This window comes from Globicephala melas, chromosome 6 (assembly GCF_963455315.2).
Source record: "Globicephala melas chromosome 6, mGloMel1.2, whole genome shotgun sequence".
Classification (NCBI taxonomy): domain Eukaryota; kingdom Metazoa; phylum Chordata; class Mammalia; order Artiodactyla; family Delphinidae; genus Globicephala; species Globicephala melas.
Window position 1 is genome coordinate 36960260 of NC_083319.1, and position 23538 is coordinate 36983797.

The following is a 23538-nucleotide window of genomic DNA, read 5'->3' on the forward strand; positions in this document are numbered from 1 at the left end:
ATATATATATGATAAGGGATTAATATCCAGAATATACAGAGAACTTCTAAAACTCAACAACAAACCCACAACCTGATCCAAAAAGGGACAAAGTACTTAAATAGACATTTCTCCAAAGAAGATACACAAATGGCCAATAAGCACATAAAAAGATGCTCAATATTACTAATCATTAGGGAAATGCAAATCCAAACTACAATGAGATACCACCTCGCACACATTAGGATGGCTACTATCAAAAAAAAAGAAGTGTTGGTGAGGATGTAGAAAATTAGAACCTTTGTGCACTATTGGTGGGTATATAAAAAGGTACAGCCACTGTGGAAAATAGTGTAATTTTTTAAAAAATTTAAAAGAATTACCATACAATCTAGCATTCTATTTCTAGGGTATAACCCCCAAAAATGAAAGCAAGATCTCAAAGAGATATCTGTACACCATGTTCATAGCAGCAGTATTCACAACAGCTAAAACGAGGAAACAACCCAAGAGTCCATTAAGCAAAGAATGGATACATAAAATGTGGTACATACATACAATGGAATATTATTCAGCCTTAATAAGGAAATTCCACATTATGTTACAGCATGGATGAACCTTGAGGGCATTATGCTAAGTGAAATAACCCAGTCACAAAAAGACAAATACCATATAATTCCACATGGTAGGTTCATCTTCTTATTTAAGATTCCCTATTGGCCTGTCTGTGGATTCAGTTTCCATTTACCATCTCCAGGAATCATGATGTAGGGGCTGGAGGTGTTACTGAGATGATATCGTCTGGGCTTGGTGGCTCCCCCATTCCTCCAGGAACTTCTCTTAGTCTCCCGTCCAAGAATTAACAATTACTGACTCAGTCTGAGGGCAACTATCTCTGATGCCCACTACCTGGACCTGCCCACTTGCTGCTAATTAGAGTCCCTACCAGTCATCTGGATGCTGGTCTCAGACCCTTCCTCCTGCTCCTTGTAACTGCTGCCTCTGAGCTGAGCTTGCCCCCCAGACAACTCCCTTTATTGCAGTAATCCCTTTCTTACTTTGTTTAGCTGTGGTTTCCTCTAGCAATCTAACCTCATTTGCTTACCATTTTTCAGAAATTCCTCCACATTTCTGGTCTGCTGGTGGCACTCTTGATAGGGATAGAGTAGGATAATTAGTCAGTTTAGAAATCCCACTAGGGGACTTCCCTGATGGCTCAGTGGTTAAGAATCTGCCTGCCAATTCAGGGGACACGGGTTCGATCCCTGGTCCGGGAAGATCTAAGCCCGTGCGCCACAACTACTGAGCCTGCGTGCCACAACTACTGAAGCCCGTGTGCCTAGAACCCATGCTCCACAACAAGAGAAGCCACCGCAATGAGAAGCCCGCGCACCGCAGTGAAGAGTAGCCCCCCGCTCACCACAACTAGAGAAAGCCTGCGCACAGCAAAGAAGATGCAACGCAGCCAAAAAATAAGTTAAGAAAATAAAAAAAGAAAAGAAATCCCACTAATTAAAGACAGAAAGAGAATTTTAGGGAGTTTGGGAGACTGTTGTAAGCTAATGACCACTCAAGAAAAAACACCCAGTAACCTAGCAACAATCTATACTACCTTGAAAGAAGACCAGGTGCATACAAGCGCCAGACACACTCAAGCCACAAACCCTGATAGTTAAAACACAAGACAATAGGGAATTCCCTGGCAGTCCAGTGGTTAGGGCTCCACGCTTCCATTGCAGGGGGCACAGGTTCAATACCTGGTCAGGGAACTAAGATCCCGCATGCCACGGGGGTGGGGGGTGGGAGATGACTGGGGGGGACCACAAGACCGTAGATATGGGCTTCCCTGGTGGCGCAGTGGTTGAGAGTGCGCCTTCCGATGCAGGGGACACAGGTTCGTGCCCCGGTCCGGGAAGATCCCACATGCCGCGGAGCGGCTGGGCCCGTGAGCCATGGCAGCTGAGCCTGCGCGTCTGGAGCCTGTGCTCCGCAATGGGAGAGGCCACAACAGAGAGAGGCCCGCGTACTGGAAAAACAAAACAAAAAACAAAACAAACAAACAAGCAAAGACCATAGATATGGGGTCTGAATCTTGTTACATGAAGTCAGGGAGTTAATAGTCCTTGAAGAGTAGCATTTCTACATGTAGTCAAGACAGAAATATAGGTGAAAGGGGACATTATACTGAAACCTGAGATGAATTATCATATTTTAGTATATGTTACCACCCTTTTACTAATACACATATGATTTAAATAGTGCCCTGACAGTCCCGGTTTAACCGTATAGGACAAAGGAGGAACTCACGATGTAAGCCTTGATATTTGCCCATAAATAAGAAAGAAGGTGGTCTTCTTCCCCTTCCCACTTTTCCTTTGTTTATAAAAATAAAGCCCTCTCAGTCCTCAGGGCAGAGCCTTCTTGTCTACCCGTTTGCATTTCTCAAAAGCATCCTATGCTAATAAACTCACTCTTTGCCTGCCACTTTGCCTCTGGCGGAATTCTTTCTCCACTGAGATAAAAAGACCTGAGCTTCAGTAAGTCCTGACATCAGGTGAGAGGTTTCAATTAAAAGACAGTGGGTTTGAGTCCCCTCCTAAGTCAGGGATTGTGGGTTCAAGCCCCAATCTGAGGCGCGGGTGGTTTCAAGTCAAAGCCCATGGGTTTGAGTCCCAGTCTCAGTTTTGGCTGGCTTCGAGTCCCACCCAAGAGGGAGTGTGGTTTCACTTTCACTGAATTTTCACTGCTGTTAAGAATTTATTTTCATTTAAACATACACAAGTTCTATTTTCGACAACTCTCAGTGAGATCTCTAAACAACTTCTGTGCTCCAAACTAGGCTGGTGCCCAAGACTCAAGAGCTTACTTTCCGGACCAAAGTCGGGACGTAGCTTTCTGATTTGTAAGTCTATTGATATGAAAAGCCATCCAGATTCATAAAAATAAAATTGTATTTGAGGGTTTACCCTCATCGAAAACGGCATAAAGATAAATATAAAGCTTAGAGAAAGGACATGTCAGTGAACAGACTGCTGGATTCTGAGAGAATATAGACTGTTTTAATACACATTTGGTCTCTTCTCTCAGGGTCTCTGAGCAGTAAGAAACTAGTAGAGCCTCAGGTGGCAGGATAGAAAGCCACATAGCTGGGGCACACAGATTGTATGTCTACCAGATTCCTAGATCTATCATCCTGCTGCCATAGGGATCTGCCTAGGCCTGAGCCCTGGAATTCAGGGCCTCACAGCTATTTCAACACCCATCCCCAAAAGTCCTGAAGAATGGCCTAGTACCCACCAGGTGGAGCCCAGGAGCTGGAGCCCTTCAGATCACCCCAAATCAATCCTGCACCGACAAGAATGAAACACCATGAGGAAGAAGGGTTTATCTCAGAAATACAAAAAGAGTTCAACATATATATCGATTCATATATCGATGAAAAGCACTTCATTAACATGTTAGGAGAGAGCTATGTGATCAGGACATAGTAAAAGACCTGGATTAATGGAAAGACAATGTTCCTGAATGGGAAAACTTGATTTTACGAAAATGTCAATTCTGCCCCCAAATTAGTTGATAAATTAAAGGCAAAATCTCAGAAGAATTTTTATGAAATTTGACAAGCTGATTGCAAAATTTTTCTGGAAAAGAAAATTTGCAATAGCCAAGATGGGCTTCCCTGGTGGCCCAGTGGTTAAGAATCCACCTGCCAATGCAGGGGACACAGGTTCAAGCCCTGGTCCAGGAAGATCCCACATGCCATAGAGCAACTAAGCCCGTGCGCCACAACTACTGAGACCGCGCTCTAGAGCCCGCAAGCCACAACAACTGAAGCCCGTGTGCCTAGAGCCCGTGCTCCGCAACAAGAGAAGCCACCACAATGACAAGCCTGTGCACTGCAACGAAGAGTAGCCCCCGCTCACCGCAACTAGAGAAAGCCTGCGCACAGCAATGAAGACCCAACGCAGCCAAAAATAAATAAATAGATAAATAAATAAATAAAAGAATAGCCAAGATATTATTGAAAAGGCTAGTAAGAGGGAATTTGCCCTAGTGGATATCAATACACTCTACAAATCTACAGTAACTAAATAAAATAGTGTGTATGAGGACAGTAAAAGACAGTAAAAATTTCTTTAGAACATAACAGTGAGTCTAGAAAGAGACTCATAAATATGAGAAATTAGTATTGATAAAGATGGCTTTTTTTTTTTTTTCTCGGTATATGGGCCTCTCACTGTTGTGGCCTCTCCCGTTGCAGAGCACAGGCTTCGGACGCGCAGGCTCAGCAGCCATCGCTCACGGGCCTAGCCACTCCGGGGCATGTGGGATCTTCCCGGACTGGGGCACGAACCTGTGTCCCCTGCATCGGCAGGCAGACTCTCAACCACTGCGCCACCAGGGAAGCCCAAGATGGCATTTTTAAATACTGAGAAAAGGGTTACCATTACAATAAATTCTGCTGAGGCAAGTAAATAAACTTACCCTATCTTGCTAATAAATAAATAGATAAATAAATAAATCCAGATAAAATAAGAGTGAAATTAAAAAACAAAACTTTTAAAAAGTACTAGAATAAAGTACCAAAGGAAAATATATTTAAAACTTTGGAGAAATGAAGGAGAGAGAAATTTAATTACCCAAAATCATTAAACTTCTATGTAACAAAAGGCACCCTAAACAAACTTCTATGTAACAAAAAGGCACCTTTTTGTAAAAGGCGAAATGACAGGAAATCTTTGCCACACATATAATAGGCAAAAGAATATCATAGAGAATACATAAGGGACTCTTAGAAAATCAGTATTCTTCAAAATTAGAAGAATGGGCATAAAATATCAAGACAATTAACAAAAGGAAAAAATTTAACAGCAAAAATTGAAGCATGAAATTATACCTAACCTTATTAGTAATCAGATAAAGGCAAAATAAAACAATATGGTATCCGTTTTCATCCATCATAACAGAAAATATAAAAGGCTGATAACACACAGCATCTGTCAGGGTATTGAGAAATTAGTACTGTTGCACACTTGGATATTTAAATTAAGACAGCATTTCTTCCAAAAACGGGCAGAAGACCTAAATAGACATTTCTCCAAAGAAGATATACAGATTGCCAACAAACACATGAAAGAATGCTCAACATCATTAACCAGTAGAGAAATGCAAATCAAAACTACAATGAGATATCATCTCACACTGGTCAGAATGGTCATCGTCAAAAAATCTACAAACAATAAATGCTGGAGAGGGTGTGGAGAAAAGGGAACCCTCTTGCACTGTTGGTGGGAATGTAAATTTATACAGCCACTATGGAGAACAGTATGGAGGTTCCTTAAAAAACTAAAAATAGAACTACCATACGACCCAGCAATCCCACTACTGGGCATATACCCTGAGAAAACCATAATTCAAAAAGAGACATGTACCACAATGTTCATTGCAGCTCTATTTACAATAGCCAGGACATGGAAGCAACCTAAGTGTCCATCAACAGGTGAATGGATAAACAAGTTGTGGCACGTATATACAATGGAATATTACTTGGCCATAAAAGGAAACAAAATCGAGTTATTTGTAGTGAGGTGGATGGACATAGAGTCTGCCATACAGAGTGAAGTAAGTCAGAAAGAGAAAAAGAAATACTGTATGCTAACACATATATATAGAATCTAAAAAAAAAAAAAATGGTCATGAAGAACCTAGGGGCAAGACGGGAGTAAAGACGCAGACCTACTAGAGAATGGACTTGAGGATACAGGGAGGGGAAAGGGTAAGCTGGGACAAAGTGAGAGAGAGGCATGGACATATATACACTACCAAACGTAAAATAGATAGCTAGTGGGAAGCAACCGCATAGCACAGGGAGATCAGCTCGGTGCTTTGTGACCACCTAGAGGGACGGGATAGGGAGGGTGGGAGGGAGGGAGATGCAAGAGGAAAGAGATATGGGGGTATATGTATATGTATACCTGATTCACTTTGTTATAAAGCAGAAACTAACACACCACTGTAAAACAATTATATTCCAATAAAGATGCTAAAAAAAAAAAAAGACAGCATTTCTGAGGGCAATTTGATTGCATCTTTCAAAAATTTAAGTAATTACACTTTTGATCCAATAATTCCCTATCAAGACAGCTATCCTAGAGAAATATCTGTGTGTGTATCAAAGAGCTGCATAAAATCATATTCTTTGCAGATTGTTTCTATGGCAAAAGAAAAACACATTAGGATATAACCTAATTGTTTAAAACAGGAAATGGTCAAATAAGCTTTAGTATATTTATACAGTAGACTATTAAGTACCATCTTAAGAGAAACAAGTATATTGAAATATCTGCACTGTAAATGTCTATATTGTAATTTATTTAAAAGCAAGCTTCACACATTAAGGAAAGACAGAATTTTTTTTTAAAGACCCGAATAGAACTTTTAAAGATGAAAAATACAACTTCTGAGATTAAAAAATACATTGGATGACTAAGTGCAACAGGTACCCTTGATTGGCCCCAGAAAGAGAAAAATGGGAAAATTGGTAAAATTTGAATAAAGCCTTAGTTTAATTAATAGTGTTGTAAAAATACTAATTTCTTAGTTTTCATAGATGCACTACATTTATATAAGGTGTTTACATTAGAGAAAGCTTGGTGAAGGGTATACAGGAAATCTATGTACTATCTTGGAATTCTCCTGCCAACCTAAAGCATTTTAAAGGTTTTTTTTAAAACAAAAATACATTGGATGGGATTAATGGCAGACCAGAGCTTGCAGAAGAAAATATTGGTAAACTTGATGACAGAGCAATAGAAACAATCTAGACTGAAACATAGAGGGGAAAAAAATGAAAAAGAAAAGAAAGAACTGGGAATTCCCTGGTGGTCCAGTGGTTAGGACTTAGCGATCTCACTGCCAAAGGCCAGGGTTCAATCCCTGGTTGGGGAACTAAGATCCCACAAGCTGTGTGGTGCGACCGAAAAAAAAAAGAAAAAAGAAAAAGAAAGGAAAGAGCAGAGCATCAGTGAGCTTTGGGAAAACTTCAAGTGCCCTAATATAAGTACAATTGGAATCCCAAGAAAAGGAATGGTGGACAGAAAAAATAACGTGAGAAAACAATGGTTGAAAAATTTTCAAATATGATGAAAACTACAAATCCACAGATCCAAAAATCTCAACAAGCCTCAAGCAGAAGAAACATGAAAACAACTACACCAAGGCATATCATAATCAAATTGCTTAAAACCAATGATAAAGAAAAATATTAAAAGCAGCCAAAGAAAAAGACATATTATGCAGAGGAACAAACATAAGAATGGAGGTAGATTTCTTGTTAGAAATAATGCAAGCCAGACAGTAGTGCAACATCTTTAAAATACGGAGGAGGGTGGGGGAATACTGTCAGAATCATATACTAAGTGAGACTACCTCTCAAAAATGAAGGCAAAATAAAAATGTTTTCAGACATACAGAAGCTGAGAGTCTTTATCACCAGTAGACCATATCTACAAGAATGTTAAAAGAATTCCTTCAGGTAAAAGAAAAGTGATACCAGAAAGAAATCTAGATCTACACAAAGCAATTAAGAGTTCTGGAAGTGTAAAATATGTGAATAAATATAAAAGACTTTCTCCTCTAAATTTTAAACTTCTTTTAAAAATAGTTCACTATTTGAAGCAAAAGTAATAAGGTATTACAGGATATATAACGTAAGTGGAATGAAAATATAGGACAACAATAGCTCAAAGCCCAAGAGGGGGGAAATAAAAGTGTACTGTTAAAAGGTTTATACTCTGTTGGTGAAGAGGTACAATATTAATTAAAGGTAAACTGATAGGTTATACTTAAAGCAACCACTAAAAATAAATAACTAGTATGCCAATACAGGTGATAAAATGAAATCATAACGAATACTCAATTAATCCAAAAGAATACAGAACAAAATTAAAAATGGAAAAAAATAACAGGTGGGGCAGTAGAAAATAAACAGCAAGATGGAAGATTTAAACCCAACCATATTCATAGTCATTTTATTTTTTTTTAACTGGAGTATAGATGTTTTGCAATGTTGTGTTAGTTTCTACTGTACAGTGGAGTTCCCTGTGCTATACAGCATGTTCTCATTAGTTATCTATTTTATACATATTAGTGTATGTACGTCAATCCCAATCTCCCAATTCATCCCAACCCCTCTTTTCCCCCTTGGTATCCATGCGTTTGTTTGTTGTCTACATCTTCCATAGTCATTTTAAATGAAAATGGTGTAAACATCCCAATTAAAAGGCAGAGGTTGTCAGATTAAATTTTTAAAGACCCAAATCTATAGTAATAGCAGCATATGAAGTAGATTTTAAAGAATATTAACAGTGATAAAGAGGATCATTTGAAAATGACAAAGGGGTCAATTCATCAAGAAGATGTAACAACAGTAAAAGTTCCTGTATCTAATGACAGAGCTTCAAACTACATGAAGCAAAAACTGACAGAAGAGAAGAAATAGACAAATCTCTAACTGCAGCCATAGATTTCATCACCTCTCCGTCAATAATTGAAAAAACAAGTAGAGAGAAAATGAGTAAAAATACAGAAGATCTGAACAACACTCTCAACCAAATTGACATAACTGATATTTATAGAACACTTCACCCGATAACAGCAGGATACACATTTTTTCAAAATGCATAGAAAACATTTATCGTGGGGCAGGCAGGCCGCCAGTATTTCTCATCCCCTCCAACTCTGAGTCACAGAGGCTAAATTTATGGTTAGTGCAGCTGAGAAATTGGGGGCTCCCTTCCTCCCCTGAGTCTCCACTCATAGGGTGGAGGATCTACCCCAGATGCAGCAGCCAGAGAATACTTGCTCCAATCTCACCCACCCCAGCTTTCAGGGCGCTGGGAGAGACAAGTTGAGAAGACCAGAGGTTACTACCCTTCACCCAGCAGTGGCTCAGAGACTTACTTCAGGGGAAGAGGCAGTCTATAAGAAGAGAAAATTTCAAAGTTCTCCCTCAACAGAACTGACTCTATTTGAAACACTGAGAAGTTAATCCTAAACGTGCTCTTGAAAACAGCGGACAATAATGCAAAGACAAATAACCCAATTTTAAAATGAGCGAAGGATCTGAATAACCATTTCTCCAAAAAAGATATATAAATGGCCAATAAGCACATGAAAAATGCTCAGCATCACTTGTCATCAAGAAAATGCAAACCACCATGAGATCACATCCACTAGGATGGCTATAATCAAAAAGGCAGATAATAACAAGTGTTGGTGAGGTTTTGGAGAAATTGGAACCCTCATATATTGCTGATGGAATGTGAAATGGTGCAGCCATTTTGGAAAACAGTCTGGTAATTCCTCAAAAGGTTAAGCATAGAGTTATCATATGACCCAGCAATTCCACTCTTAGGTATGTACCCAAGGGAAATGAAAACATATGTCCACACGAAAACTGGTACATGAACGTTCATAGCAGTATTATCCATAACAGTCAAAAAGTGGAAACTCAAATGTCCATCAAATGATGAATGCATAAATTAAAATATCCATTGCCATAGACAATGTTTGTGTCCCCCAAATATTCATGTGTTGAAATCCTAACCCCTAATGTGATATTAGGAGGTGGGGCCTTTGGGAGATGATTAAGTCATAATGGTTGAGCCCTCATGAATGGGATTAGTGCCCTTATAAAATAGACCCCAGAAATGTAAACTGGTGCAGCCACTATGGAAAACAGTTTCCTCAAAAAACTAAAAACAGAGCTGCCATATGATCCTGCAATCCCACTCCTGGGCACGTATCTGGAAAAAACTATAATTCAAAAAGATTCCAATGTTCATTGCAGCACAATTTACAAGAGCCAAGATATAGAAATAACCCAAATGTCCACTGACAGATGAATGGATAAAGAAGATATGGTACATATATGTAATGGAATACTACTCAGCCATAAAAAAGAATGAAATAATACCATTTGCAGCAACATGGATGGACCTAGAGATTATCATACTAAGAGAAGTAAGCCAGAAAGACAAATACCATATAATATCACTTATACGTGGAATCTAAAATATGACACAAATGAACTTATCTTCAAAACAGAAACAGACTCACAGACATAGAGAACAGACTTGTGATTGCAAAGAGAGGGAGCGGTAGGGATGGAGTGGGAGCTTGGGATTAGCAGATGCAAACTATTATATATATGTATAACTGAATCACTTTGCTATACACCAGACACTAACACAACTTTGCTATACAGTAGAAATTAACACATTGTAAATCAACTATACTTCAATCAAATAAATTTTTTAAAAAAGAACACCAAGAAAATAAGAGAATGCCAAAAAATAAAATTTAACTTAATTTAAATTAAATTAAATTAAATAGACCCCAGAGAGCTCCCTCACCCCTTCTGTCATGTGAGGATACAGCTAGAACACGGTAGTCCAAGAACCAGGAAGTGGGCTCTCACCAGACACCAAATCTACCTGAGCCTTGATTTTAAACTTCCCAGCCTCTAAAATTATGAAAAATAAATTTCTGTTCTTTATTAAGCTGCCCAGTCTATGGTATTCTGTTACAGCAGCCCAAATGGAAAAAGACATACATACCGTGGAATTTTATCTAGCAATTAAGAGAAATTCAGTACTGATACATGCTACAATATAGCTCAACCTTAAAAACATGCTATGTGAAAGAAACCAGTCACAAAGGGACACATATCATAGGATTCCATTTATATAAAATGACCAGAATAGAACTATATATAGAGAAAGTAGATTAGTGGTTGCCTAGGGCCAGAGGAAGCTTGAGGGGAAACGGAGAGTCACTGTTAACGGGTACAGAGTTTCTCTTGGAAGTGCTAAAAATGTGCTAAAACTGATTGTGATGATGGTTGCACAACTCTGTAAACATAATAAAAACTATCGAATTGTACACTTTAAATGGGGAAACGGTATGACATTTGAATTATAGCTCAATAAAGATGTTATTTTAGAAAAGAGCTATTGACACACACAACATGAATGACCCTCAGAATAATTACACTGAGTAAAGGAAGCCATATTTTTTTTAAAGGAAGCCATATTTTTTTTAAAGGAAGCCATATTTTTTTAAAGGAAGCCATATTTTAAAAGAGTACATTCTGTATAATCCCATGTATGTAAAATGCTAGAAAATGCAAATGATCTATATTTACAGAAAGCAGGTCAGTGATGGCCTGCTTGGGGGAGGGAGGAATGGATTACCAAGGGGCGTGAGGAAACTTTGCTGATGACAGATAAACTCACAGTCTTGTTTGTGGTGATGGTTTCATGACTGTATACATATGTTAAAATTTATCAAATTATATGATTTAAATGTGTGCAGTTGTATATCACTTATCTTCAGTAAGACTGCAACAAAAGAGCCTGCTAAAAAGCCAACCTTACACATGATCACAAAATCTATTTCTATGTGTAGGTATGCAGATATAAAAGACCAGAAAAGTACCTGATAGACACACATAAAACTAATAACACTGGTCACCTTTGGGGAGTAGGGAGGAGGGGACATGAAAACAGAGTGTCACTTTAACACTATATACTTCTGCATTCTTTGTATTTTTTACGAGAATGTTCTATATGTACAATTTGTACAAATAAATAAAAAGCTAATAAAATTACTGTTAATTTTAAAATAGTTAAAAATCCAACAGCAATGACAATACCCAGTTTCAAAATAAAAATTACCCTATTTGATAAAGATGTCCTTAAGCCCACAGAGGCGTGGAGTCAGAAAACTAGAAGGAACCTCAAGGAGAAACCACCACGATGACTGTTCTGAGGGCTGGGAAGAGGGGTGGGTGGAGGTGAGAGGCACCCGATCACTAACTGACCCGGGGTGACCTGCTTTGCATTGACTGAGGGACAAACGATTCAAGTACAGACAAATCCAGGGCCAGGTCTCTGCCTCATTAGGTAACCTGAGCCAGCTGCTTCACTCTAGGGCAGTTTTCCTGTCCATACAGTGAGGGTTGGTCAGGATGGCCTGTGAGGACGCCCCTGCTCTGTTCTTCTGTAATTCTCTTTGTCTCTCCCTCCAGTTCCCTCCCGTTACACTCTTTCCAGATTTTGCATTTTCTTAAGATCCCTATGAGAGTTGAGCCAAAACCTCTAACCCTCCTGGAAAGCAACCCTGCCTATCATTTGTTCACTCACTCATTCCTTTCTCTTTAAATGTATTCACCGAGAATTGCTTATGCATTGATTTAATTGTGTATCCATCCATTCATTCATTTATTGATCCTGTAAACATTCTCGGCCTGTGCTGGCTGGGGACTGACCTGTGAGGGTGGATCCCTGCCCCTGAGCCACCTTCTCCAACTTTTCCACACCAATTAAGATTTCTAAGTAGACTCTGTGTAATTGGGTCTTTGGGACATCATCCCTGAAGCACCCCAAAGTTTCTAAGCTGTGCACATTTCCTCTTCTCCCTCTAAATTGCCTTGGGGATGGTGCAGTCCCTTGGTGCAGGGAGCTTTGAAAGGTGCCTGCTTCTCAGAAGGCTGTCAGCTGGCATGGAGCTGGGAGCTGCCCAGGTCGGGCGGTCCCTGGCTGCCCATAGTAAACTATCGGGCACCCTGTTCAGCCTGTTCAGCCCACCAGAATTTCCTAATTCTACCAAACCTGACACATTTTCAAAGAACTTCGCTGAATTCTAAGTACTTTGTCTACTTCCACCAAATTCTAAAAGCTCCACATTAGTCTATCAAGTTGCAAGCACTTCGCTGAATTCTACAAAAGCCTAGGCATGTCTTCTTAGTTTGGAAAGCTGAGTCAGTGTGAAACTCCGGGTCCTGCCCACTGGGGTTCCCTGGATACAGGAGGCTCAGACCTGCTTCTTTGACCTGTTTTCTCCTAGTTCCAGCCAGAGAAGGTTCCTGGTCTCTGCAACTTTTTCCAGGGAACAAGGGACATGGATCTGGAAGAGCCTGAAGGTAAGTGAAAAAATGGGGAAATGTGGGCAGAGGAAGGGGCTGGGAGTCAGGAGCCCCAGGGGAATTCCTGGAGCCTTGGCTTCCCCCTCTAACTCACTGTGCAGTGCTGAGCAAGTCTCTTTCCCTCTCTGAGCTTCACTTCCCCCATATATAACAAGGTAGTGGCCTTGCTGATCTGCAAGACCCCTCCCAGCTGGGCCATGTGTCATCCAGGCTAGGAACAGCTCATATCTGGCAGCCAGTTGCTCACTCCCAAGTTGTCTTAGCCCCAGGAAGTGGCAGCAAGGCAGGAAGAAGTTGTCTGTGGCCAGGCTGGGGCCTTCAACTTGGCCTTCAGAATCTGGGTGAAGAGGGTAGGGGGTGGCACCCCTGTGGGCTGGCTGGGGTAGGCAACAGGCAGGAAGTGGGTGAGAGAGGTGAGGGCCATTCTGGAAGTGCAAACACAGGGCCGTGATGCACAAAGGACAGAGGGGTCAGGTGGCCTGGGAGAGGATAAAGGAAGGCTCCCCAGGAGAGGTAGCGTTTGAACTGGTTTTCAGAGAGCATTTGGCCAGAAGAGATCTGAAGGCAGGAAGGACACCGTGGGCTCTGCAGATGAAGCTTCCTGGCCCTGCTTTGGGAACTAGAGTCTGTCCCACAGCCTGCAGCCACATCCCTCCTCCTCCCCGCTTCCTGCAACTTCCCCCCACCCCGCACTCCCCCCATCCCCACTGCCCCACCCCGCACCCTGCAAGCTCCAGCCCCAGGAGAGAAGGCACAGCAGGAGGCTCAGAATCTCAGATTTTCAGCACTCAGGGGAAGGCAGACAAGGCACTGAGCAGGTCTGGTGACCATGTCCCTGCTCTGAGCTTTCTTTGTCCTCCTGGTTCATCCCCTGGCAGTTTGCTCCCCACCCTCCGGGCTGCTGCTTCTCTAGTGATGCCTCCACAGCCCCTGCCTGGTCTCCATACACCTCTTCCCAGGGGAAGTTGTCCTGCCTGGTCCTCTGAAGCCCTGGCCACAGGTCTGAGGGTCTGCACTAACGGGGTGTGTGTGTGTGTGTGTGTGTGTGTGTGTGTGTGTGTGAAAGAGAGAGCAAGAGTGAGTGCCTGCTGCACAGGTACATACACTCGAGCCTGGTGTGGCGTATATACTCACAAGAAAATGTGTGTGCCTGGCTTTCGGGCGGGCGTTTGTACACACAGACAGGTGGGTACGTTTGTGGTAACCTGCGTGGGTGTATATATACTCGGACAGGTAGACAATCACTGCAGATGTTTGCCAGTGACTTTAGGGGATAAATTATGTGGTACATGGAACCGTGCAAAGAGGAGGCTCTGGCCTGCCCGAGCCCTGGCACAGTATCTGCTGCTACTGATCCTCTGTCCAGGGAGGGTGCCTCTCCAGGAAGCCAGCCTCAGAGTTTCCCAGCCGAAACTTGAAGGGAGCTCACAGCTCACGCTCCCTGACCCCACGACGTCTCTAGACACAGTCAAAGTGAGGCAAGACCTCCTATCTGTGGACCTGGGGCAAGGTCGGAGCTCTCCTTGCTGCAGAAAAGGCCCCTCAGCCCCTGAGGTACGGCCCAAAGCTCAGGACCCTGCACTTGTATGTGTGAGAGGAGCGTCCACAGGGGCCCCCGAGCCTGGGCCTCGCTGGGTGGTGGAAGCCCAGGGATACCCGGAGAGACTCCGTATCAGGAAGGATTTTGTGACCCTTTGACTGGCCTGAAGGCACAATAAAAAGAAGTTATGTCTAAGGGAGTAATGCGCTTCCTGTCACTAGAGGCGCGCAAACAGAAGCAGGATGAGGCTCGGGTGGGAACTGGAGAGGAGTTCTGCCTGGGGATGTTTGGGGTCCAGTGGCCTGGCAAATGTTCTCATTTGTTCCCCTAATGCCTAGCACAATGCCTGACATGTGGTAGGAACTCAATCACTTCTTGATTCTGAAAAATGGGAGGACTAAGAGAAGGAAATCATCTGCTACAAGGGAGGCGTTGACAGGAACTGGAGCTTAACCCAGACCCAGGCTTGGGCGGTGCATCCCAGGGTTTAGCGACATAGTGCCAAGTGCCCGAAACACCAAGGAAGGGTTAAGTCATGCTCCTTAGTGGGTGAGAAGATTAGGGGCAGGGTGGGGACTTGGGAGAAAGACATCCATCCAGCGTGGTAAAAGACCAACCAAGATTTGGGGTTTAACAGAGGCAAACATCTGCTCTGAGCATGGTGCAGCTGTCATGTTGTTGGGAGGATTGGATTCTAGACTCGCCTTGCCAGGGATCTGCTGTGTGGCCTCAGTTTCCCTACCTGCACAATGGGAGCTCCAACGAGTTGACCTCTCAGGGCATATCCCACGCTGATGCCTAGGAGTTCATGAAGTCAAAGCAGCCCTGGCTCAGGTTCAGAGAAAATAGGAGGTTTGGGGCAGGGCCAAAAGATCTATCAATTTTTCATTCAAAAACACACGATGGAGGCAGATTCTGAAGGTCAATCCACACACAGTAGCTGATGAAGCAGGCCCTATGGGGGGACAGGTGGACAAGCGCTCTGGTAGGCTCAGAAGCCAGGACCCTCTCCAAGGCGAGGCACGATGTGTGCTTCATGCATGGAGACCAGAGCTGACCTGCAGAGACAAGTCAGATTTCTGCAGGCTGAGGGAGAAAGAAGGGCATCCCCAACAGTGGGAATGGTGTAAAGTAGCTCAGAGGCTTCCTGAAAGCCAGGAGGACCCTCAGAGACCACCTAGCCCAGTGATTCTCAAAGTGTGGTCCCTTGGCCAACAGCAGCAGCATCACTCAGACCTAATGAGTTAGAAACTCTGGGGATAGAGCCCATAAATCTGTGTTTTAACAAACTTTCCAAGTGATTCTAAGATTTGAGGACCTTTGATCCAGCCCATTGCTTCCCAGACTATGCTGGTAGAATACTTATTTGCAGGAGGTTAATGGGTGCTCTGTAAAAGGAGGATCTATGGTCAAATAAGTTTGGGAATTACATACTCTACACTGCTTTCAGAAAGTCCCAAATCACAGTGGGGCATTAAAGGCTCTGAGAAGTCCTGCCGTATATTATTTACTTTTGATTAACCCAATGTTGTTTCAAATTGATTTTTCAGATTGCCTACTAACATTTCCATTAAGACTCTTAGGGAAATTCTGATCCACATCGATCCTCATTTTTCACATGGATAAATCGCAGCCTAGAAGAATGGGGACTGCCCAAAGTCACAGAGAGAGAGTGTGTCAGAGCTGGAAAAGACCCTAGCAATATACCTCATCCCTAAAGAGACTCTGTGGGCTCCCCGCCACCCTGCACCCTCTTTCCCTGCCTCCCAGCTGTGCCCTCCAGGGCCCTGCAGTATGGAGCTGGTCAACAGGACAGAGGTCTCTGAGTTCTTTCTGAAAGGATTTTCGGGCTACCCAGCCTTGGAGCACCTGCTCTTCCCTCTGTGCTCAGCCACGTACCTGGTGACCCTGCTGGGGAATACAGCCATCGTGGCAGTGAGCGTGCTGGACGTCCACCTGCACACACCCATGTACTTCTTCCTGGGCAACCTCTCCATCCTGGATATCTGCTACAGCCCACCTTTGTGCCCCTGATGCTGGTCCACCTCCTGTCGGCCCAGACCATCTCCTTTCTTGGCTGCGCGATGCAGATGTGTCTGAGCCTGTCCACGGGCTCCACAGAGTGTCTGCTGCTCGCCATCATGGCCTATGATCGCTACCTGGCCAACTGCCGGCCACTCAGGTGCTGATGAGCCACCGGCTCTGCTTGCTGCTGGCGGGAGCCGCCTGGGTACTCTGCTTCTTCAAGTCAGTGACTGAGACAGTCATCGCCATGAGGCTGCCCTTCTGTGGCCACCGTGTGGTCAGTCACTTCACCTGTGAAATCCTGGCAGTGCTGAAGCTGGCGTGCGGTGATACGTCAGTCAACGAGGTCTTCCTGTGGGTGCGTGCCATCCTGCTGCTGCCCGTGCCCCTGGCGTTCATCTGCCTGTCCTGCATGCTTATCCTGGCCACCATCCTGAGGGTGCCCTCAACCGCTGGACGCCACAAAGCCTTCTCCACCTGCTCGGCGCACCTGGCTGTGGTGCTGCTTTTCTATGGCACCATCATCTTCACGTACATGAAACCCAGGAGCAAGGAGGCCCGCATCTCTGATGAGGCCTCCACGGTCCTCTATGCTGTGGTCACGCCCATGCTGAACCCCGTCATCTACAGCCTGAGGAACGAGGAAGTGATGGAGGCCGCCAGGAAGGTGTGGGACAGGAGATGGACCTCCAGGTGAGGGAGGCCGGGGCTCTGCAGGCTAGCAGGCCAGGCCTTCATTAGCCTACAGTGAGGGCTGTGGGCGTGGAATTTCCAGCCCAGAAACGCAGCACCAAGTCCCACTGATCCTGCCACAGAGGAGCTCACAATCACCCCTCTGCTCCTCCCCCCCGGCAGACCCATGGGGCGCTCTCAGCATCACTGCCTGCATCTTTACACCAGCCTCCTGTCTGGCCTTAGGATTTCAGTCTTGTTCCTCCCAGTCTCTCCTCCAAGGGGCATGCAGAGGGATCTTTTGAAAAGTACATGTGATCCTGTCACTCCCCTGACTGAAACCCCTGGATGGCTCCCCAGAGCTCTCAGGATGAACTGTGAGGTCTTCAGTGGGGCATTCGAGGACCCCACAAGCTGGCCCTGACTAAACTCCCTCCCCGTCCTGTGCCCCACAGCCTCCCCCCTGTCAGCTGCACACGCCAGCCAGCTGTGAGCCTCAGTGTTGCCCAGCACTGCCCAGCTCTGTGCCCTTGCTGGTTCTTTCCACAAGGCAGCCTCCACCCAGCAGGCAGTTCCACTCGTAAAAGGACTGCCTGACCCTCAAGGCCCATCTTTTATTTTTTAAATATAGTCCCATGTGATATACAGGAGGTTCTTGTTTTTCTGTTTTATATATAGTAATGTGTATCTGTTAATTCCACGCTCCTAACTTATCCCTGCCCCCATCTCAAGGCCCATCTTGAATGCCACCTCCGCCAGGAAGCCCCTCCCACTCTGCATCTCTCACTGTGCTCTTCCTGCTTTATTTTCAGTGTTACTGTTAAGAGCAGGTAGTATCGGATTCCACTCTGTCCCAAGGTCCAGCCCGGCCCAACCCCAGGCCCTTAAAAATAAATAAATAAATAAATAGACTTCTTAAATAAATAGAAAACACATCGATGTAGGGGTGACAATGGCAGAGCCTGGGGTCCTTCCCAAATCTGAGCAGAGCTGAGATGGAGCTCACAGATGACAGGCATGACCTAGTGCCTTGGGAGGTGACAGTAGAGGCAGTGACGAGCCCTAGCACCCAAGATTTCCAGACCTGCCCAGCCACCGGGATACCAATCACTCCAAGCAGCTTAGGGCCTGGATTCTCCTGTCTCCCTTTTAGCAGCAGTAGCTTCCGGGGCTCCCTGCCCGGCATCCAGGCCTCACCTGGCCTTGGGGAGACTCTGCTCTACCTGTCTTCAGCCCACCCCCTAGGACCCTGCCATAGCTACCTCTTCCTGGTGCTCAGCCTTTTCCCAGCTTTCCTCTCTGAGAGCTCAGTGAACACACAGAGGAAATGGACTCAGATTCAGAGAGCATCTCCATTCCCTGCCCGCTCTGGTCTCAGTGTCACCGTCCATGTGATGGGAGAGCTGAGCTTGGTCGCAAGCAGCGGGCCAGCTCTCCTGCCGCCTGGCTGCAGGTAAGCACATTCCTTGCTTGGGCCCTCAGTTCCCCTCCAGTCCCTCTTCCTATTCCCCGGTTGGTCAGAACAGAGGCACAGAGGAGGGAAGCACAGCCCCGCAGCTCACAGCCTGACCAAGCCAGGGTGACCGCTGCCACTAAGACCTTCTGCTAGGCCTTTGATGCCACGACAGGGGTTAGGACTTTATCCTGTGGGCATTTGGGTTTACAATCATTACTTATAGATACTTTTAGAAAGGTCACTGATTAGATACCTTTCTTCACCCATGAAATTGTCAAAGAATTGTTTTTAATGTCTATTGTTAACTACGGTGCAGTGAAGTAGGTAATGTCATACACTGCTGGTGGGGGTGGGAATAAGTTAATATGACCTTCCTGCCAAGTAAGTGGTGGGTATGAATCAAGAAACTTAAAAACTTCAGACCTTGGGCTTCCCTGGTGGCGCAGTGGTTGAGAGTCCGCCTGCCGATGCAGGGGACACGGGTTCGTGCCCCGGTCCGGGAAGATCCCACATGCCGTGGAGCGGCTAGGCCCGTGAGCCATGGCCGCTGAGCCTGCGCGTCCGAAGCCTGTGCACCGCAACGGGAGAGGCCACAACAATGACAGGCCTGCGTACCGCAAAAAAAAAAAACAAAAAAAAACTTCAGACCTTCTGACGCAACACCTCTACTTCTAGGAATTAGTCTGAGAAAATTATTAGAGGTGCAAAGATTTATGTATAAGTATATATATATATATATACATATATGGATATTAATCACAGCGTTATTTATGGTAACAAAAATTTGTAAGTATCTTAATGTCCAAGCATAGCAGAATGTTTAAATAAATCCTGGTGGAGCCCAATGATAGACTGTGACACAGCCATTAGAAATCCTATTTTTTGAAGGATATTTGATGATGGGAAATTCTCACACTGTAATTAATAGAAAAAGGCAGAACATATAACATTGTACTCAGTATAATCCCAATTCTTTAAAGGTATTTTTCTTATGGATATATGAATAAGTATGTATGTAGAAAATTCTGGAAAATTAAGACAAAATGTGAACTAACAGTCGTTTCCTTTGGCTGATGGGATTACAGATAAATATTGTTTCCTTACTTATTCTTTCCAATATTGTCCAATACTTCTAAAATGAACATCACTTTGAACTTAAAAATAATATTATTTTTGAGACATGGAAGATCATGTGGCTCCAGAGTAGAGCACAGACGAGAAGGGCCCTGGGCTGAGGGCAGCAAGTGTGGAAGCTGGTGCCGTAACCCAGGCACCCATGGGGCCTGAGCCAGGTGGGCAGTCAGGCAGAGAGGGCGGGGCTGAGAAACCTTGGGGACATTCAGCTGGTCGCAGAGGTGGCTGAGGGAGAGGGGGACTGTGCGCTGGTGCCCGAGCTTCTGGCTTATTTGGGTGGATAGTGCTCCACCCTGAAAGAAACCCTGAGTTATGGGGAAGATGAGAGAATCAGGTTGGAGGGGGTGGGATGGGAGGGTGGTGATGAGCTTGTTTGGATGCATTTGTGGGTAACCATGGGGTGGCAAGACAGCCCTGTTCCTAAGCAGCTGGAAAATAAGTGGGGACAATCTTCCAATATTTATTTTGACCTGTGTCCTTGAAAAAAAAATTCCAAGAGACAAATCATAGTATAATGGGAAAATCTGCAACTGCTGCATTATTTAAGGCTGTTTTTTAGTCCCTAAACTGTGTCAAGTTGTCATTCTTTATTGTGAAGGAAAGAGAAGGACATGGAAAGGGAAATGGAAAAGGGAACCTGCAGAAACTCATGCACCTGGCTCAACCCCTGACTTCATGGTCCCTCACAAGGGCTCGGAGTCTCACCCTGTACAGCAATTCGCTTTCCTTAACCTTTCATGAGTGCAGGTCCCCACAGCTCTCCTGGAAGGAGACACCCCATTTCACAGCCCAGGACGCCGAGGCCAAGGGCAGGGGTCATAGCACCCCAGCCTCAGGTCCAAGGGGCAGGGCTGCAATGAGACCTTCAGATTCTCTGTCCAGTGTCTCTCCTGTGCCCTCCTCACCCAGCCAGGGCCTCCTGGAGAAGCACAGGGAACCTGGGGTCTCTGAAGCCCCATAGCTGCCAAGTGTGCAAACTTGTATAGTTGCAGAGCTTGAACTTTAAATTGGGCAGGGACTGAGAGGTGCCCAAGGGCAAGGAGCACACGACGTGTCTACATGGCAAGGGACCAGGAGGCTGGGCCTCAGGGCCTCCCCCCGGCCCACCCCAGCACAGTGTGTCTGCCAGTAATGAACTCAGTACTCCCTTGCTCTGCTCTCCCAGGCCTCAGGTCACATCACCGGGCAGCTGCTTCAGCCACCTGCCTGCACTAATGCCACTGGGCCAATAGGTAGGAGGTAAGGAGAACCCATCTAGCATGTTGACTCTTCTCATGAACTTTTTTTGTTTATTTTATTTATTTATTTATTTATTTATTTATTTTTTGGTACACGGGCCTCTCACTGCTGTGGCCTCTCCCGTTGCGGAGCACAGGCTCCGGACGCGCAGGCTCAGCGGCCATGGTTCATGGGCCCAGCTGCTCCACGGCATGTGGGATCTTCCCGGACCGGGGCACAAACCCGTGTCCCCTGCATCGGCAGGCGGACTCTCAACCACTGTGCTACCAGGGAAGCCCATGAACTTTTTTTTAAACATGCAGAAAACCAGAATATCTGCTTGGGGAAGGGAACATAATGGTAGTAATAATATCAGCTACCACTGACTGAATACTTACCATGTGCCAAGCTCTGTGCTAAGAGCTTTCACTGGATCCTCAAAATCACCCCATGAGGAAATACTATTCTTATCTCCACAGGTAAGGAAGCTGAGGCTGAGAAAACAATTAGCAAGTGGCAGGTCTGGGACATGGGCCCTGGTTGCTCTGACTCACCTCAAAGCCCACACTCACCTGCTTTGCTAACACAGCGAGGAATGTGAAGCAGGAATCCCAGAGCCAGGCATTTCCGGGAAATTGTAACAGGAGCTTCTTCTTGTTATGCCCCTCACCTTCCTTTAAAAATAATATGTAAAGCCTAAAATAAGTATTAAATGGTTCAAACTAGATTTACCAGCCAATGAAATTGACATGATATTTACCATGCAAAGTGACCCTGGGTCTGTCAGACCTCAGGGTTGGAAGTTGCTAGAAAGATGTGAGGAGGGAATGTTTTGAAGGTTGCACAGAGTCCCAGAGACAAGCTAACTGAATGGCTCCATTTCACTCAAGGAGAAACTGGACCAAGGTCATAGAGCAGAATCGGAACAAAGGCAAGAATCCAATCTGGGCCCCTCACCCCAGTCGAGGGCTCCTTCCATGGCATCTCCCTGCCTCTCAGGAGGGGTAAAACTGGGGAGTGGATTAGACAATGATTCTCAGAGACACTCAATTTCCTATCGCTCTGGATATCTGACTTTCCAGGACATGACAGGGTGAGAGGCCTGGCAGACAGATGCTAGAGTGATTTTCTGAGTGTATTGCGAAACACCATCGTACCCAAGTGCTCTGCAACGTTTCTGGTCCTCTTCCAGCTGAGCATGTGGTAGGACTACACAGGCCAGTGCGTTGTGGGCATTTGGGATACAAGTCACTTCTGGGTCGGAGCACTTAACTTCTGGTGTGAGATGCTCTGGTGTGTTCTGGTGATGTCCCAGGTGGTGGAGCCAGGGTCTCTGAGGATGATGACCTGGAACAGAGCCCCCTGAAAACATGCAATGGACATGTAGCGTGAGAACTAAACCTCTGTCGTGGTAAGCCACTAAAATTATGAGGTTGTATGTTACTGCAGCAAAACCCAGCTCATCTTAACTGATGGAGCAAGGGAACTGCAGCTGCTCCCTCATGTCCCAGCCTGGGCCCACGCTGCAGTCAAAGCTGTTGGTAACCTGGCAGCATGGTATTTTCTAGACACAGCCTTATTTCTTTGGGGTCATAAGCCCATGGCCTAGTGGGCTGTTCCTAACTTCCATGAATGTGTTATGATCAGACTCTTAAACTGTAAGGAACCCCTATCACTCTCCTGATTTAGCTCTCCAGAGAGAGCAGCTATCCCTGCAGGGAGGAGACTGGCCCCACTAAAGCTCTCCTCCCAGCAATCACACGGCTGCATCGTTGTTCTGCTGGTGTGTGCTCTGGAGGAAGGCGAGAGAGGGTGATCTCAAGGTAAGAAATCTGGGATCAGGATTTTGGCAGAAGAAAAGCACTGGATCTCAAATGGTACCTCCTGCGTGTAGGCACTGCAGGGTGTTAGGGATGAACTGGACACAGCCCTTTGATTTCCATAGCTCACAGTCTATTGTGTGAGAGAGAATGACACACTAACTGCTAGTGGCTGTGTGAGCGTCATGTTTTCGGGATGGTCAGTTCTGTGGACTGGGAAGGCGGGCCCCGCAGAGGAGGTGTGTGTGAGCTGAGCCTTGGAGGATGAGTGGAAGAGAAAGGCCGCTCCGGCTGAGGAAAGTATGAGAAGAGAGACGAGACAGGAGTGTGTGGGATTTGTTCATCAATGGGGAGTGGTCTGAGGCTGAGCAGGGGTGGATGAAGGTACAGGAGTTGAGGCAGGAGGGCAGACCAGAGCCTGATGACAAAAGCCCTCAGTTGCCTGTGCCATTCCCACTTGATTTTTTTATTGGAGACAAGGGTGGGGAAGAGAAATGCAGAGTCAGGCTATTTCCCACCTTTTACCTGCCTGAAAACACCCTCCACATCTATGTCCAGTGTCAAAATTTGAGGTTAAAAGGTCTTTTTTGGGCAACACACTCAAAAAAGACCAAGGCCTTATAACTGAATCTGAAATTAAGCTTTGGGCTTAATCCAGCCACTTGAAGTCACAACCCAGGAAAGATGCTTCCTTTTAACTTCTTCT

General features: G+C 45.1%; 2 protein-coding genes across 3 annotated transcripts in view; one reads left to right on the forward strand and one right to left on the reverse strand.

Moving 5' to 3' along the window:
• Positions 1-23538, reverse strand: part of HRCT1 (histidine rich carboxyl terminus 1) — a 39641-nt gene that overhangs the window by 11779 nt on the left and 4324 nt on the right. The window contains exons 2-4 of one of the 2 annotated variants that reach the window (XR_009564174.1): positions 22170-22374; positions 21585-21686; positions 19094-19267 (exon numbers count right to left, since the gene is read on the reverse strand). The gene's annotated coding sequence lies outside the window, so the exon portion shown is untranslated. Of the gene's footprint in view, positions 1-19093; positions 19268-21584; positions 21687-22169; positions 22375-23538 lie in introns of those variants that run through there. The other variant, XM_030884232.3, reaches the window with a different exon arrangement.
• Positions 16302-17229, forward strand: OR13J1 (olfactory receptor family 13 subfamily J member 1). The gene is given in 3 exon segments (XM_030884231.2): positions 16302-16521; positions 16524-16688; positions 16691-17229. Coding segments are annotated over 3 exon segments (924 nt in total).